We start from the raw sequence: 17,626 nt of genomic DNA on the forward strand, positions 1-17,626 counted from the left end.
AAACAGACAACAGTACTGGTTTTTTTCTGTTTTGTTTATTGTGTTGGTCGTTCTTATCTTTCAAGAGATTATATACACAAATTAGTAAAACAAGAGAGTTATCCAAAACTTACACATTCAAAAAAAAAAAAAGACAACCCTTGTGAAAAAGATTTTAACATAAGTGTGTGTTTTCATGTGCACTCTTTAAAAAAAAATCCTTGAATTTTATTTTTTTCATTTCTTTTTCTTTTCTTACTCACACTTTTTAAAGCTAAACAAGAGAAGCACGCGTTCACACTCTTATTTTAAGATCAGTTTCCAGTTAAGAAAGAACAGGTGCAGTGTATTAATAGCTACAGCAGACGAAATACAAAAAAATAAAGTCTCCCTGGACTTATCTGTTCCAAAAACCACCGAGTGGTACAAAAGTCGCCCTTTCTCCCGCTATTTTATATTTGAACTGAAAGGCGAACTGCAAATTTACCCATGTATATTAAAATAAATGTTCAGGCTATAGTTACAATTATTTTGATTAAAATAATTTAGTATTCAGTAAGTCTGAATTTTAGCTAGTTATTTTCTGAAAAGATACCAAGAATAACATAGATCCCCAAAAATAAAGTGGAAAAATACTCGACTCTTCACCTTTTTTTTCACAATCATTGAATATTTACCAAACAGCTTCACATTTCACTCCTCTCACTCACTCAAACTACCTGAAGTAAAGGACAGAAAAAAAAGATGTGAAGATTAAAAACACAATCTCACTGCACGCCAGTGATTTTAAGAGCAGCTGCGAGGCGATGAGGCGTCTTAATGCTCGCAGATCACAGTTTCCACCACAAACTTGTTCTCGAAGTGGCGAATCTTGCGGCAGTCCAGAGCCTCGCGCTTCTGCATACCTGTAACATGACCGGAGAGAGTTAACACGCTGCTTTCATGGAAAAAAACACTTTTACACATTACAAGTTAAATATATAAAAGTCACAACTAAAAGATTGATTTCCTGTCCCTACCCAGAATCCTGTCTCTGCGCTGCAGCTTGAAGGTCTCTTTGCCACGGCAGAGGTTGTAGATGAAGTATCCGAGCTGGTCGACGTGCTCCAGGCGCTCGGTCACCATCATCTCCTCATGGATCAGGTAAGACTGAGGCAGGTAGGTGCCGGCCTGGACAGTACAATGTCAGAAATCATTTTTAGTGCTTAACCATCTTTAAAACATTCATGCAAAAATCTGAGGAACAATTGTTTTGCTGTTGATGTCTTCTCTCCAAGTAGAATATGTTTTGCCTGTTTACTCTAAACTGACCTCAATGCTGTCTTTTCTCATGCCTCAGATGACAAATCGTACATAAAAACATATCTGCTTGGTGGTTCAAACTGGTTCATTTTGTACACAACAGGAACTATTGGTACATTACCAAAACAAATGAATTTTAAGCTTCAATTCAGGGCTGCAGCAATCTGAGAATCCAGAACTCTTTAACAAACATTATTCTCATCATTTCATATCTAGTAAACAGACTACACAGTCTGACATAATGACTTGATTAACTGTCAGGCCTGCTTGTGATGCCCCTAATCAGAGAAGAGCAGTTGTGAAGTTTATTCTGTTTTTGATGGGGCTCGGTCTGGACTGAAGGTGAAACAAGTGTCAAATCTGAGTGTGACAGTTGTAGAGAAACTGTCTGTTACCTTGACGTTGACAAGCAACTCCAAAAAGTCTTTGGGAGGCATGACGATGGAGGTGTTGAGTGGGATGACGTAGCACTTGTTCAGACTCAGATCCAGGTAGGCGGTCAACCTCTGAGACAGAAGAGAAACATTTACAGACTAAGAAATCAACTGCGGAGCACTATTTGTTTTTCTTTTTGGTAAAAAGATGAACTGCATTTTTGTGAAAATATCAATAGAAGTCCTAGCTCCCTCATCTATGTCTGTGCTGACTGAGACGTCTCACCCTCTGGAAGTCGTGGACGATGTCTGCAGGGTCTCCGTCATCAAACTCAGGCACCGGGACGTTGATCAGCTCCACCTGTTCCCTCTCCAGCACCCGGATTTTCTCCTCCAGCTGTCGCAGGCGGTACTGGTTTGGCAGCTCCACATTAACCTACAAACCAGTAAAGCCAGTTAATCAACTGGTCGGTCAGTCAGTCAGCTGACCGGATGAATATTTCCCAAAATGTGAAACTATCCCTTTAAGACTCTGCACTGTGACGCATCTTGTTAGCTAAAGTGAAATACTTGCTACAAACCATGTGAAATAATCCCTCAATGAAGCTGTGAAGACTCATAGTAGAAGTTTGTCATTTGGCAGTTTTAGACCATTAAGTACAAATTTGTTCAACTTTACATCACAGCTAACCATTCTGTAAACCGTGTGTTAGAAATGAGATTTTTATCTCTACCGTTCCAGGCACCCATTGGTTTCCATTCATTTTTTAAAAACTTATGAACAGAAACTTGTTTGAGTTGTGAAATGCACCACAGTGAACATCAGATTGGGAAGTTATATGAGTCAAGTGTGCTAATAGAATTGTATATGGTGTGGGAATGAATGGGAAACAATGGCTGCTGAGCAACAGGAAAATATATGTACAAAATCTACAGCTGAATAGCATACAGTTTGAAAATGGTCCACAAAAAATGTAAAATAAATATGATTTGAAGTTAAAACTTGCAATCCTTGAGATCTTTGTGTGTGTTTGTTTGTCTAACTCAATAGAAAATAGCAGACCTCTGTGGGTATATACAGATTTTTATACAGAATGCAGTGATGTACCCACTGCAGGGTCAAGTCAATTAGTGCATCAGTGACTCAGCACATCAATCAGACACCAAATCAGGCAGCCAATCAATCAGTGACTCAGTCTGTAATGATTAATGATGCTTCATGTTCATGTACTGAATACAAACATCACACACATCTGAACTGATGAGCAACAAGAAGGGAAACTCCTGAACTGATGGGTAATGTTCAGAGTAAATCCATTGCTACATGTAAATGGAAGCGACAGTGTTGTGTTGTATCATACCTCCTCCTCCCCCCGGATCATGAAGTCCTCCTCACGGTAGTCCACCCCGCACACATACACTTGGCCTTCCTGCTGGTGGGAAGGAAGGCAACCTTCAGGTAAGTACACATCAATGGCCTGTTGTGCTCTGGAAGTGACTACTGTCCTTACGTTGTCACAATGTGATGATCTACTGTACTATGTGAGACAACATTCATACTGAGGTGGCTAGCACTTCAGTATCTCTGGTTATTACCATGTCGCATTTACAGGATGTGTGTCCTGATTTTTGGAATATGGAATATGTACAAATTATTGGTACCCTTGCATTTTATTAAAATAATGCACCATTCGCCCTAAACAGTGTTGAAATGAAAAGATCATTTATTATCAGTGCATGCCTATGTATGTATGTTTGTATTGGAATGAAACAAAAAAGTAAAATAACTGAATTCATGCTCATCCTACCAAGACATTCTAAAACAGCCTGGACAAAATTATTGGTACCATTTAGAAGTTGTAAGAAATAATTGATCAATCTTATAATCACTCAGGCAGCCAGTTTAAAAGGAGAAAATGACTCACTCTGCTGTTTTGTGCCACTGTGTGCATCACATTGAACATGGAAAATAGAAGGAAAACTAGAGAGTGGTCTGAAGTCATTAGAAATAAGGTAATAAACAAGCATGGTCAACATAAAGGTTACAAGATCATCTCCAAAACCACTATTGCCAATATTATTAAGAAGTTTAAGGCTCATGGAACTGTAGTCAACATCTCTGGATGTGGTCACAAGAGGAAAATTGGCCTGAGATTGAACAGAAGGATTGTTTGAATGGTTGAAAAAGAACCAAGGAAAACTCCAATACAGATCCAAGCTGATCTTCAAGTTCAAAGTACAATAGTTTCAAGTCACACCATCCATCGCTGTCTGAATGATAATGGGCTCCATTGGTAGAAGACCCAGGAAGACCCCACTTCTAAGAGAGAGACACAAAAAAGCCAGACTGCACTTTGCCAAAATTAATATTGACAAGCCACAGTCCTTCTGGGAGAATGTGCTTTGGACAGATGAAAATTAGAAAAAATTAGAGCTTTTTGGTAAATCACACCAACCCTGTTTGTTTACAGAAGAAACAATGAAGCCTTCAAAGAAAAGGACACCATGTCTACCATTAACATGGGGGAGGATCAGTGATGTTTTGGCGTTGCTTTGCTGCCTCAGGCACTGGGTGCCTTGAATCTGTGCAGGACACAATGAAATCAGAAGACTATCAAGGCATCTTGGAGCAAAACATACAGGTGGAGGTCATGGGTCTTCCAGCAGGATAATGACCCCAAACATACATCAAAAAACACCCGAGAGTGGGTGAGAAAAAAACGTTGACCCGTCCTGAAGTGACCTGCTATGAGTCCTGATCTGAATCCCATTGAACATCTGTGGAAAGAGCTGAAACTTGCAGTTGGGAGACGGCAGCCATCAAACCTGAGAGAACTGAAGCAGTTTGCTCAAGAAGAGTGGGCCGAACTACCAGTGGAGAAGTGTAGAAACCTTATTCAGAGTTACAGAAAGCGTTTGACTGCAGTTATTGCCTCCAAAGGCTGTGCTACAAAATATTAAGTTAAGGGTACCAATATTTTCATTTTTATTACCATGCCATTTTCATTTGTTTTATTGTATTACATAATAGGTTAAGTTGTAAATCAAAAGCAAAGTTTCAGTTGTATATTCAATGTCAAATCAAGAATGATGGATACCTTATACTTATACTTGTCAGTTCCAACTTAAAAAAGAAAAAGTAGCTTGTCAACACACTGTTTTGCTGTTGGAGTTCGACCAATACCAATAAACTGTTAACCTGTGGAATCCACTCTTAAGCAGTATTGGATTGTATTGGTCCAACCATACTCTGCTGCATTTGCCCACTTAGTGTGTTTTATTTAGGCTGATGTGACAGCTGTCAGTCCAACTCTGAACAACCTCACAGAGACTGCTTGAGAAGCAGACTGGTGCAGTTCATGTGTGGTAAGAATGCAAAGCATGCCAACCACAGATAAACTACTATTAAATCCATTTCTAATCCATTTTTAAGGGGTGAATCAGAAAGTGAAAAACAATTACAATAGAATCTAATAATAATAATGTTGTAAGATGGCATCTTTTGAATCTGTTGACATGAACAGTGATGCAAAAAGCTTTTCTGGTGCTTGCATTGTATGGAGAGCCGAAGTCATGACGTCACGAGTGGTTAGCACCGTTCCACTAGCTTCCGCTCAACACAATCTTTCATTCAGAGTTCCTTTAATCGCTTCCCATATTCTCAGACCGCTCGGCTCTACTACTGCAGCTGCTATCAGAAATGTAGACCTTGAACTAAACATATAAAGCGAGTCACATAACATACTGATGAGCAAGGCTGGAATTTAGTTATTAGCGTAAGCATAGCGACAAATGTCAATATTTTTAATGAGGTTTTCCTACTGTGTAATCCGGAAATTCCACTTTGACTTCGGCTCTCTATAGATAGAAACAAAAGAGTAAAAGGTAAATGGATAAACTAGATAAATGAATAAATAAAAATTAAACAGTCATGTAAGAAATGAAAGCTTTTGGGTTTGGATAGGAGGAGTTTTGAGAAAGTAACTTTCTCAAAACTTAGTTTGGCCCAATACCTATTATATAATAATTATTATTAACAACAGTGATAATAGTAATAATGTCTTTGAAGTTCACTGTTGGTTATGTTTTCAGTAAAAGTGTATTTTTCAACTGCATAGCGCCTGCTCAGTACATACTTTGGTCAGAACTAAATGTAAAGGATCCTTATTAAGAATGTTAGTGTTTATGCATTTCTGAATACTGGCCCATATATTGTTCTCTGAACTTTTAATACCTAAACTATCATAATCAGCATCGGCCTAAAAAATGTGGTCAGGCTCTAAGGTACAGTATAGTTTTTTCCTTGCTAACCTCCGGGTTGTAGTGCTGGTATAAGTAGGCTCCTCCAACCACCATTCCAGACAGCATGAGGGCCAGACCCAGGCACATGCACCAGCACCAGGCACGCGACTGCTGACGCACCGGCAAAGCTGCCTCCGCATCCTGCAGGGGAGAGAAAAAGATGGATGATTAGGTGTGATGAGGTTTGAATGTTTCCACCATATTTATACATTGAGGGATTAGAGAGGCCGTCCTTCAACCAGATGATTCAAATGAAAGTCTTTCAGAGATCAACATGACGACTCATCAACATCAACTTGCCAGTGTTTGCCAAAGATTTATTTATTTAATTTATATTATTTCATCTGATGATTTGGTTGAAATTTACTCATAGCTTTGCCAGTCGTCTTCTGTATTCCACCCAGAAAAGGAACTTCTAGACAAACGCTACATTATGTGGTGAATGATTTTATATATTTGAATGACATCTTTAAACATTCGTGTACAAATTGCATGTACACTGCATACCACATGTCCACATTAGCCTTCTTCTGGCTCCAAAAATCCAAGGTGACAACGGTCAAAATGCCAAACTCAAGGCTTCAAAATGGGAGTCCACCAACCAATGGGTGACGTCACGGTGGGTCAGTCAGTTATTTTTATACAGTCTACGCTTGAGACTTTGAGCTGAGCTGAATGAGTGGAAAAGAGGATTGTGGGTCAATAATGAACAGTGCAGAAGAAGCTGGGGCTTATCAGCAGACAAACATCAGTTGGTGGACTTTGGCCAGAAAGATAAAGGCTCAGCTTCTTCCAGAAGAACCCCTGCTTTCATCTCCTCCTATCCAAACCCAAAAGCTTTCTCTGACTAGGAGAAACTCCGTCTGAGAGCAACATAATATTTGAATGTTCTGTTCGTTGAGTACAGCTATACCATCTGAGGAAAGTGCATTTCAGCCTTTCCTCAGTTTTCACAACTTGATGACTGTGAGATGGGAGTCAGCATTTCTTTGGTCAGAAATAAAGACAGTACAGGAAGACGATACAGCAGATTTACAGAAACAGCTGAGCGGCAACTGACAGTCAGTTCTTTCTGACGGAACTACCCAGAAAGTTGTGCAAAACAGAGGAAGGCAATAGGAAGAACTTTAGAAAAAGAGGAACCAGGAACGGTTTGTTGAGACCACATACGACTAAAATATGAGAAAAACAAGAGGAAGTGAAGGTGAAGCCTTTAAGGAGAAAAGTGATGGTGGCTGAGAGAGCTGCTAACATTCATGGTGTTAGCTGAAGTCTGTTTGACAGGTCCACTGGCTCACAGCGACACAAAAAGGGAACATTTCCTGAGGCTTTTCTCCATCAGCTATAAAGCTCAGCTCATCTCTGTTGAGGGGAGGTTTGTTAGAATCACTCAAGTCTTTTGACTTTAAGGGAAGAAAAGATGAACTGATGGAAGAACAGGACAGAGGCAAAGGAGAAGAGGATGTATCCACTTAATGAACATCTTCAGCCTGCCGCAGACACATGAGAATATTAAACAGCTCAGTCTGCTTTAGAGACTTTCTGGCCCTGAATTTGGCCTGTCAGGCAGGCTGTGTGCCTTCAGCAAAAAACACGAGTCACTCACTGAACGGCCTTTTATTTTTTGTTCAAGGTGAGCAAGCTAGATTTTTAAAAATGTGTTTGACTTTCAGTGTGTTCATTTTTTAACAAGACTGAGACCATGTCCACACTAAGCCAGCTAAATTCATAAAGGCATCTTTTTCTCTTGGTTTTGGCCCTCCGTCCAGAATAAAATGGTATCTTTCTCCCCTGAAAACAGAATGGTAGAGCGGGTTGTCCACCAATCAGAATGTCGGTGATTCAACCCTCAGCTCCTCCAGTCTGCATGTCAAAGTGTCCTTGGAAAAGATACTGAAACCCTAATTGGTTTGTGAATGTGTGTGTGTGAGCAAAAAGGTGCTATACCTCTCCTGATGAGCAGGTTGCCAGTTACAGTTGATCAGTTAGTCAGAAAATCAAAGGGCAATTAATTGACAATCATTTTGATAATCAATTATTTGTTCATTAATCTATTATCAAGCAAAAATGTTTTGCTTGAGAAGATTTGCTGGATCTAACTTTCTAAATGTGCAAATTTGCTACTTTTCTCTGTTTTTTTTTAACATTTAAATTTGAAGACATCACATGGGGCCCTGGGAAAACTGTGATGAGCATTTTTCATTTTTTTCCTGCTATGTCAAAGGCTTCACAATTACTTCAAATAATCACTTGTTACAGTGATGCACTGTGGGATGGATGAAAATCTGAGCTGTGCAAAAATTCACAGCTGAGAATATACATTTTATGTCCAGATAATTTTATCATTCCTCAAATATTTAAGTGTTTTTTTTTTCCATAAATGTCTCAGTTGATGTTCTGGGACACATTTCACAGTTGAGTTTTACTTGATTTACTACTGATGGTTCAGCTGGAGAAGCTGTGTTAGAAGAGAAGAGGTGACAAACAGGCTATCCAGTTGGAGAATCAGGGCGTTTCGAGAGGTGTTGAGTCATGTCTTTAGTTTAACGTTGTCCATAGCTCACTGACTGGTTGGAGACATGTCTTCAGTGCTCTATGGAAGTGAACATTGAGCTAGTAAGATGTGAGCAGGCATTACAAAGCTGCTAGAGAGAAGCTGTCCCTATTAGATTCTGAAGGATCAGAATAAAGGGAAGAAACTCCACTGAAGCAAAAAGTAATAATATATAAGAAGTGTCAGGATCTCTCTGGATGCAACTCAAGTCATTTTCTAAATTCTCATGAAGTGATCTTCCATTTTCACAACAGCCTGGAGCTTCAGCAACATGACACAACAGGCCTTCAGACGAACATTTCATAACTCTGTCACACACACACACCCTCATTAACACACATATGTCAACATGGGTAACATCACACAGCAGGAACATGTGTAGTCAGAAATGCACACTCACAGCAAACGGATGGATTCTCAGAACTGCATCTAGGTTCAGGGAAGTGATTCTCATTACTTCAGCCCTTTTTTGTATCCCTATTTAACAGCTTCCTGCTTCAATTCACTTCCTCTTCTCTTTTTTGTTTGCAGACCACTTCTATCTAATGTGTAATGTGTTTTGGCCTCTGCACATGATCTGTCTCTCTGCCGTGTGAACAGCTGCCTCCTTTGGTTTCATTTTGAAAGCTTTTTTGAGGCCGCTGGTTGCGGAGATTCCTGGTCTGGGCTGATGTGGGGAGGACATAGGCTGCTTGTTCACACTTTACTGGAGGTTTGTCTGGGCTGCGACTGTCACTAACACCATCCGAGCACCCGATTGGTTAGCACAGGACCCATGACTGACAGTCTGCAGAGGTCCGTCAAGCACAACACACCACCAACGCTCATGAAACTCTGATCAAACTGTCAACCTAGGCAGTGCTAATCAAATATGAATGGAGATACTGTTACTGCATTCACTGTTTCCCACCTCATGTTTTCAGAAACATATTTTTTTTGGTCTGTGCCCGTTTATAACGCAATACAATGTCATCTATAGAGAGTTTTTGCATTACAGAAGAATTATTCTTTCCAGTCTAACTTATCAAACTTTGCTCTGAAACACAGATTTTCACCATATTGAATTCTGCTCTCACTCTAACTGTTATTAAGTCAGCAGTTGCTTTAGTTGTCATAGTGACCGTTTCATTATCTTCATCATGGTCTGTTCTGAGCTGTTTGCTTCAAGTCTCTTTGACTTCACCTAGACAAATAACCTTTCTTGTCTCTTGACTGGATTTTATCGTTGCATTTTATATCATTGTTCTCATCTGGAATCAATGTGCTGATGTACTACACTGAACTGTGAAGCCAAACATGATTCATCAGCCTGCAGTGTCCTGAGCATCAGTCCACCTGAGAACAGCTTGTGTCTGTGGAGACAGGTGAGTATCAGTGTCCAGGACAGAGTTTAGTTTCAGTGCGCTGGCAGTAGCACATTAAACTCCATCCTCTGCTCTGAGCTGCATTCACTTCTGTGAAGGTTGAAACTTCTGCTTGAGTTAGATGGCAGAAAGACAATAATGTAAGCCGGCACACAGTGAACCAGGCAGACCCTCTTTGGATTAGAGAGTTTTTAAAAAGGAAACACTGAAAGGAGATGTTACTTTTTCACCGTGTGTTTTCATATTACTCTCTTTAACCTACAAAGCTGAGGCTGTCTGTGTGGTTCATGATATCTTACTCAGATCTCTGAACCAAAATGTTCTACTCTGTGACTGGATAGTGACAACTCTAAGATACATCTGTATGACAATGCAGCTCACAAACAGACACATCCAAGGTTACTGTAGTAGATGTTTCAACTAAAATTACATGTAAAAAAAAAATGAAAGGGAAACTAAAATAAAACTTAAACTAAAAGAAAGAAAATATTTGAACCCCCTTCATAACTGTGTGTCGTAGCTGTGCATCATATTATAGGGAGTTATGTGTGTCATGTTATGAGGAGCAATAGCTTTGCTGCATTGGGTGAAGGGTGCTGCTGTGTGTGGGGGGAGGACGGTGGGTGGAGGTCATCCTCTGCTCCCTGTCTGTCTGTCTGTCTATCTGCCTGGTTGGTTAATCTTCCCTCTTCTTGAGTTTTAGTGCTCGGCGCCCTGTGGGAGGCGGCTAAAGCTCCCCAGCTGAGTCTCTATCTCACTGATTAGACCATAATCCCTTTCAAGCGCTCCACGTGCCTCAGACGACCATCGGAGAACACACAGGCGGAGAGCAGTGTCAACTAGAAAGTAGCCTGTGACATGGTAATTATTACTGTATCTGAAATTTCAATTATTACAAAGGAAAAAAAAAAAAGACGGTTTTGGGTTGACAACTAAAAACAATGCAGCTGGTGTGATCTGGTCGTATTTTGGCTTTGAACCAAAAAACAAAACAGTGCCAGCAAACCTTAGTGAAGCTGTGTGATTTGCATAAAGAAAGCAGTAGCCAGATATGACAGCACTTTCCATTTTTTTCCATCTTAACCATCAGCTGCTACAACAAGCCTCGACCAGTCAACACCAACAACAATATTAAATACCCTAGAGACAGTGTGTGGTGTCAAGCCTGATAGGGCTGCAACCAACTGTTACTTTCATTATCCATGAATCTGACCACTACTTTCATTAATCATTTGGTCTGTAAAATTCACTAAAAAAAACACCATACTGAGAGGCCAGAACTAGAGAATGTTTGGAATTCTGAAGTGACTAATCAATTAATCAATAAAGCATCACATCACAGATAAACAGCATTAAAAGACAAGTCTTACAGGTAAAATATGAGACTCATGTAAGCTGTTACAAGAGATCAGTGTAGGTGGAGTGTACTGTAACTGATGAATCACTAAAGGAAGAAACATTAGTAATAACTAGTGCAGCGCCTGCTTATTACTTCTTGAGAAGCACATATGTATGTATCAATTGACAAATGTATCAATTAAAATGATACGGAATTATTAATTAGTCTAAATGGTGGTAAACTGAGGTTGAACCACAGAATTAGTTTACAGCCTTCCATTGGTTGATTCTGCTGCCAATCAAACGTGTCTGCGCTCCTATTGGCTAGTTTTACTGCAGCCGCCTCCGTTTTTTTTTCTCCTGTGTGTGCTCATTCTGATGTATGATGCAGATTGGGTGAGCGTTTCAGGAGATATGCGAAGGACATACATACATTGCTGGAACGCAACATGATGTCATCTGACAAGGCGCTGCATTGGCCAATCATGTAAGTGGGCGATCAGACCATGAGAAGAAGAACCGTGTTTACCGTGTAGCACTGTAACATTCCACTGTTCACCCAGAAACTGTGAAGGTGGAAGAGAGACTCGATGCAATGCCCTGCCATGATTGCTGTGCATTCGTCTGGCGTTGCATCGAGTTGCAAGTCAGAATTTCTGGTTAGTATTTCTACTTGTGCTATGATCAGATACATCATACAAATGGGCCTTGTAGTGACATGCCCACACCTCCAAAGAACACTGCGCAGAAGTGCCGCATTGCCGGATTTGGTCTGGACGGAGCCTTTATGTGTTAGTTTCTTAACAGGAAACACATTTCACCATGTGAAGCCAACTGGCAGATCAAAGTGGTCACTGCGGGACAGAAGTCTGACCCAAAAATGGGAAATCTTGTTGCTCCAGGCCCTGTGGAAGCTTTGGCTTTAATCCAACCATATGTTTGTATGAGATCTGCATAGGAGGATGACCCAAATGAAGCTACTGATAAGCTGTGGATTTATCCTGCTATCACTTAACAGGAATAAATAGAGGTATGGAGGTTACCTGATCTGCCAGCATGTACCGTCTTTATCTTGGTCTGGAATTTGATTTGGTGCATTGTGACAGTTGTTCATGATCTGTATGTGATTGCCAGCAGCAAACACAGTTCATCAGGTATCTGCTTTTCTACACAGTTCACACAAACTTCTTCAGAAAAGACAGCTCAAATGCAGGAACACAGCAACAAGTATGTGCATGCAGCTGCACTTAACCCCAGCATATAAAAAAAAATAATGTTTCTCTCCGGCACGCCCACATTATCAGCACAATAAGACCACAGCTCAGCTACAGCCAGCACGTCTTCACAGAGCTTCCTTCCTGTTTCTGTATTCACAGCTCACTGTCTCTGACCATATTCACCACCGAGAAAACACACGCAGCGACTTACAGTCATTATTATGCTCTTCATATGAGATGAATACTTGAGAGGTTTTTGGCTGCTGATCAGATGACACGTACAGTGAGCAGGTATATCTCATTTTAATTGGAGGAGCTGCTGCTGTTGGCCAATCAGGCACCAGTATTGTGAACACTTTTGTTGTCAAATGTATAAATGATATGATTGTTTGAAATGTTTTTATATCGGTGCCAACACATCACACATATGTTCATACCTGACTTTTTAGACTATAAACATCACATTGTTGTCTCAACACACAGCTGTACAATAACTGCTGAGCACAACTAGTAATATGTGTTATGTTTCACTGATATGCATTCAGAGTTACTTTCTGTATATGGTTCATATTGTTTTTAGTAGATGTTCATAATAAACACAGTGTTCTACTTTTGGTTTCCTTTCTCTTATCTACACTGTGCATCTGTGTCTGTGCATCTGTGTTTCCTGCTGCTGTGATCATTTGTGTGCAGCTAACCACAGTGGTTTATGTTGTTCACAAAGTTGTGAAAACAGACCTTTAATGAGTGCGGCCCATCTACCAACACAGCCTGAATATCAACGTGCGGCAGAACGAGCTGACAGCAGAGTGTGATGTGTTAATATGCTGCAGGATACATTCAGATGTTCCTGCTAACCTTCAGCCAGCTGTTTAGTGTTTTCTCTATTGGAGTTCTGCAGAGAGACTTAGACAGAGACTTCATGCCTCCTGGTACAGGAGCTGACAAACGCTGCCTGCTCCTTTTCACATTAGTTTTTGGCATGATTGGCCTTTATTTGAAAGTATAGAGACATGGAACAGGGGTAGAGAGAGATGTATGACATGCAACACAGGTCTGCAGTGGGAATGGTTGCAGACGTTGCAGTTAAGTGGGATGTGTCTTAACCAGCAGGCTACTGGTGCACTTGTTTCTAATTGAGCAGAGCTCATTACTGACTGGATCTATAAATGAGTCTGAACAGTGACGAGGAGGACAGCAGGAAACTAATTGTTGATTTTCACAAAGCCAACCCATGTTTAGAAAAGCAGCTAAGATGGTGATTAACCCTGATAATGTTCACAGGATCTCATGTTACAACTCTAGCTTGCAAACACTGAGGGCCTGAGGTCTGACTACATCATTTATGTGAGGATTTTAAGAAGACTGTGCTGTGCTGTTAGAGATGAAATGAGGAGGATCTGCTTTATTACACCTGATAACCTGATAAGTCTTGTATGTTTGTCATGAACGAAGCACACTGAAGAGGAAGAAACCTGCATCAACACATGAACACATGGCTCACTCAGGAAAAGCTAAACTAAGCATGTAGACGTATTTAGCTGAAATATTTAGCTCCGTCTATTTCTTTGTGTCTATTCATGTCTTAGCAACTGTCTTAAATAACAGACAGACGCAGGCTTTAGCTGACTGCTTGGTTTCTGCTGATGCTCTTAGAGACTGAAGAGAAGTAAAAACAACACGATCCCTGCTGAGAATAGTTTCCGCTCAATCATCAAATAAAACAATCATCTGCCCCATTTCCTTTGTAAGTTGATGCAAAAACTGATCAAACTAAACAGAAACTAAAAACAATTTGAGCTTGATTTCATTAACACACACACACACACACACACACACACACACACACACACACACGCTGTCTAAAAACAGACAGATGCTATAGTGAGAAGCAGCATCAGACAGTCTGCTAACACACAGTGACAGTACTTTGTTTAGGTGAGGGATGATCGTGGTCAGGAAGAAATGAAAACTAGTGCTCAAATGATTTGTCATTTAATCGCTCAGTCGATAAATACACAATTAACCAACGACTAATTCATGTTTATAAAGTAAAAATACCAAACATTCACACAAGAATTCATGAGCAGAACCTAAGAGGATTCCACACAAACCCCTGGTGAGCCTCAGAAACACAACAGCCAGGTTACACTTTCAATCAACCATGGTGGAAAGAGGAAAGTGTGAGAAAAAAAAAGGAACAGTTCATGAGCCAAAGCATAGCAGCTCATCTGTCAGACAGGGTTCTTCTGTTACGGTTTGGGCATGTATGGTATTTATTGATGATGTCACTACTGACAGAAGCAACAGGATGAATGCAGAGGTAAACATTCAGTCAAATGCATCAAACTCAACATACAGCCAAAGCAACCAAAGAGCTTTTCAGGTTGAAGAGGTGGAATGTCCTCGACTGGCCGAGCCAATCACCTGATCTCAATCCCCTTGAGCTGCATCCCACCTGCTGACGACCAGACTGAAGAGCACACAACAAGCCAGAGCTGATGTAAGCTATATGAGTCCAAAGACTTCAGTCAGTCATTGAATGTGAAGGATTTTACACTAAATATAAAATATGAGGATGTTGTTTGACTTCATGTGTATCTGTCCAATTACTTTTAAACTCCTAAACTTTAAGCACTATGTGTTAAAAGGGCTATATCTCCAGCATAGTTCTTTCTATATTGATGTAAACCAACTCTAATTAAAGCTGAGACTTGGCACTTTAATATAGTATCCATTATTTGATTTCAAAGTGAATGAGCTGAAGCACACACACAGCCTGAGGAACAAACTGTCTAAATACTGGCTGTCTAATCTGAATTTTTAAAATGTATATCTCTAATATCAAATGTGCACTGTCAGACACATGAAGGCTGAATAATACTTCACTAACATGATCATCTGTCTATCAGCAGTGTATGAGAGAATGCAGAGGGCTGCGGACGGTGAGGTCCCTCAGCGCTCTACACCAAGTGCTGGGGAATCCCTCTAAACAGCACTAATAAGTACAGAATGTGCCGTGTTCACCACTGCTTCCCCAGGAGGGAAACATTAAGTTCCAATTATTGAGATAAGAGTCAGCAAGACTGAAACTCAGCGGGGGTGGGGGGTGTGTGTGTGTGTGGGTGGGGGGAGACAAAGATATGCATCATGTCACGCAGAATGAAAGATTAGAACAAGTCAAGACAACAAATCTCACATCTCTATAAAAACCTGTTTATCTACAATTTCACTTCCTAGGTTTTGCACTCATCTTATATCTCTTTAACTGTTATCAAGCATTGCGTGTGTTCTCCTCACACATACAGTCAAATCTCTCTAGAGATGTATTGACTTTACAGAGAAATAAGGCCAGTCTATAGTATCAACATGCAAACAACTTCCTCTAAAAGCCTGAGACAGAGACAGAGCAGCTCCTTTCACAACAGGGTGGAGACTGAGCGAGTGGAGTCAGAGGAGGAGGTTTCACTGGACTTCACCCTGAGACACAACACTCAGCAGTCAGCACTTTCAAACCCAGACCAGCTTGAAACAGCTGAATACTCCAGCAGTTAGTTTTCAGAAAGAAATCACACGGTGCTCTTGGTAGTTTCACAATGCCTCAACTGGAACTTTGTCACACTGTCATACCAACTGTAAACTGCATTTTTCTCTGCTGATGTTGTCACGTTTTTTTTTTCAGAAATCACAAACCTAGAATTATTACACTGTGTAAAGTGAGTTGTTCCAATTTTCCAAGCCTTTCAGTTAGTTTCATAGCTTCTCTTTGAGCCCCACATAAAGGTATCTTGTGACAGGAAGCTTCCTCTTTGTCTGGAAGCCACAGAGGCCAAAGCTATTCTCAATACTTTCAACATCAAACTCTTCATTTCCAATTGATCAGGGTGTCAGTTATTTTCAGAGGTGCAGAAAATAAGAAAAAGTAACCAACCACAGTTAAATGTTGGGATGATTTGGCTGGTGGATAATTGATAAATGAATATTTTTCCCGCTATGTCCACTTTCTCTTTTACAAGAGTGACGCACTTTTCACACAGAGAAACAAGAAGCCAGTTTCCTGTCGAATTAAACCTCACAACTGCAGATCAGCTAAACAAAAAAGTGAGACATGAAGCACACATGACTTTATGAGGTGCACAATTCTCATAAAGTGTGGAAAACAGGTTCAGACTGGTTGATGGCAATCAAGAGAGATAAAATTATTATGAGTCAGCAAAATTAAAACTTGTTTTGATATTCAAGTGTTCAAGTAACGTATGTAACAAGTGAAAACAAAAAAGTTTTATTGCTGCTCTTCTAACTATGATCATTAAGTAAAAATGGTGTTGAGTTTTTGTTTGGAATTCACCTGTATTACAATTACATGCGAACTTCATTAAAACGCTGCTTTAACAGATATGTTCGACATTCACACGTATTTATTTACTGTAACCTTGGACCCGACAGAGAATAATTAACTAAAAATACAGAACTTCCATAATAGTTTTCAAGATGTACAAGGACAGTATACAAGAAAACAACACAGCAAAATGACATCCATATGATGTTAATCAAAGAAGAAAAACAAAATGAGGAAGCGGCCGGGACTCCCCTACCTTTTAAACATATTCCTCAGGGACTTTTTCGGTAATGTTAGTGTAACACACTGAAAAGTCCCCATAAAAATACTACAGTGTGTGCAACTTACAGAAACTGTGGAAATATATCAAGGACTTAGCTAAACCAAACTACTGAGTGTCCGCACCTTTATCTAAACAGCGTCTTTCTCCTTCCACCGAGCTGAAAGCTAAGTTTACGTTAGCTCAGTTAGCCATTTTCTACTCACTTTGTCCTCCTCGGGAATAAGAGTTTCAACGTCCTTCTTCACATCTTTCTGTGACAAAGCGGAGTTAAAAGACACTTTCACCATCCTGGAATAAAATCCGACAAACTTCTGCTGGGAAAAAAATGGAGGAATAGGACGAAAAAGCTGCAAACAGCAAAACAGAGAGAATTTGCTCCGAGGTGAAGAAGCTGTAGTTCTTCCCCGCAACTCAGTCTGTCTGATGTGTTGTTGTGATAGCAGCACGGTCAAGCTGCGCTGAGGCATGCCAGGACACTTCCGGTTTGGTTCCAACATAAAAGCATAACTGCTGAAACAGCATTTCCTCAATGAGCACTGAAGTGGAAGTTTTCTAAAAGTAGCAGTGCTACAAT

General features: G+C 40.3%; 1 protein-coding gene across 4 annotated transcripts; it reads right to left on the reverse strand.

Annotated features, from left to right (window-relative positions):
• Window positions 1-644: 644 nt before the first annotated feature.
• Window positions 645-17,493, reverse strand: itm2ba (integral membrane protein 2Ba). Of its 4 annotated transcripts, none has more exons than XM_044366615.1 (8): window positions 17,256-17,493; window positions 5,967-6,098; window positions 5,478-5,513; window positions 3,017-3,085; window positions 1,942-2,091; window positions 1,677-1,787; window positions 999-1,149; window positions 645-884 (listed from the first exon to the last, which is right to left on the reverse strand). In XM_044366615.1, exons 1-8 carry the CDS (start codon window positions 17,337-17,339, stop codon window positions 796-798), a joined length of 822 nt encoding a protein of 273 aa, XP_044222550.1. In that variant the 5' UTR covers window positions 17,340-17,493; the 3' UTR covers window positions 645-795. The 4 variants fall into 4 exon arrangements, with proteins under 4 accessions (XP_044222550.1, XP_044222549.1, XP_044222551.1 ...); XM_044366614.1 differs by having other exon boundaries at window positions 3,017-3,088; XM_044366616.1 differs by lacking the exon at window positions 5,478-5,513 and having other exon boundaries at window positions 3,017-3,088.
• Window positions 17,494-17,626: the final 133 nt, after the last annotated feature.

This window comes from Thunnus albacares, chromosome 11 (genome assembly GCF_914725855.1).
Source record: "Thunnus albacares chromosome 11, fThuAlb1.1, whole genome shotgun sequence".
Taxonomy (NCBI): Eukaryota; Metazoa; Chordata; class Actinopteri; order Scombriformes; family Scombridae; genus Thunnus; species Thunnus albacares.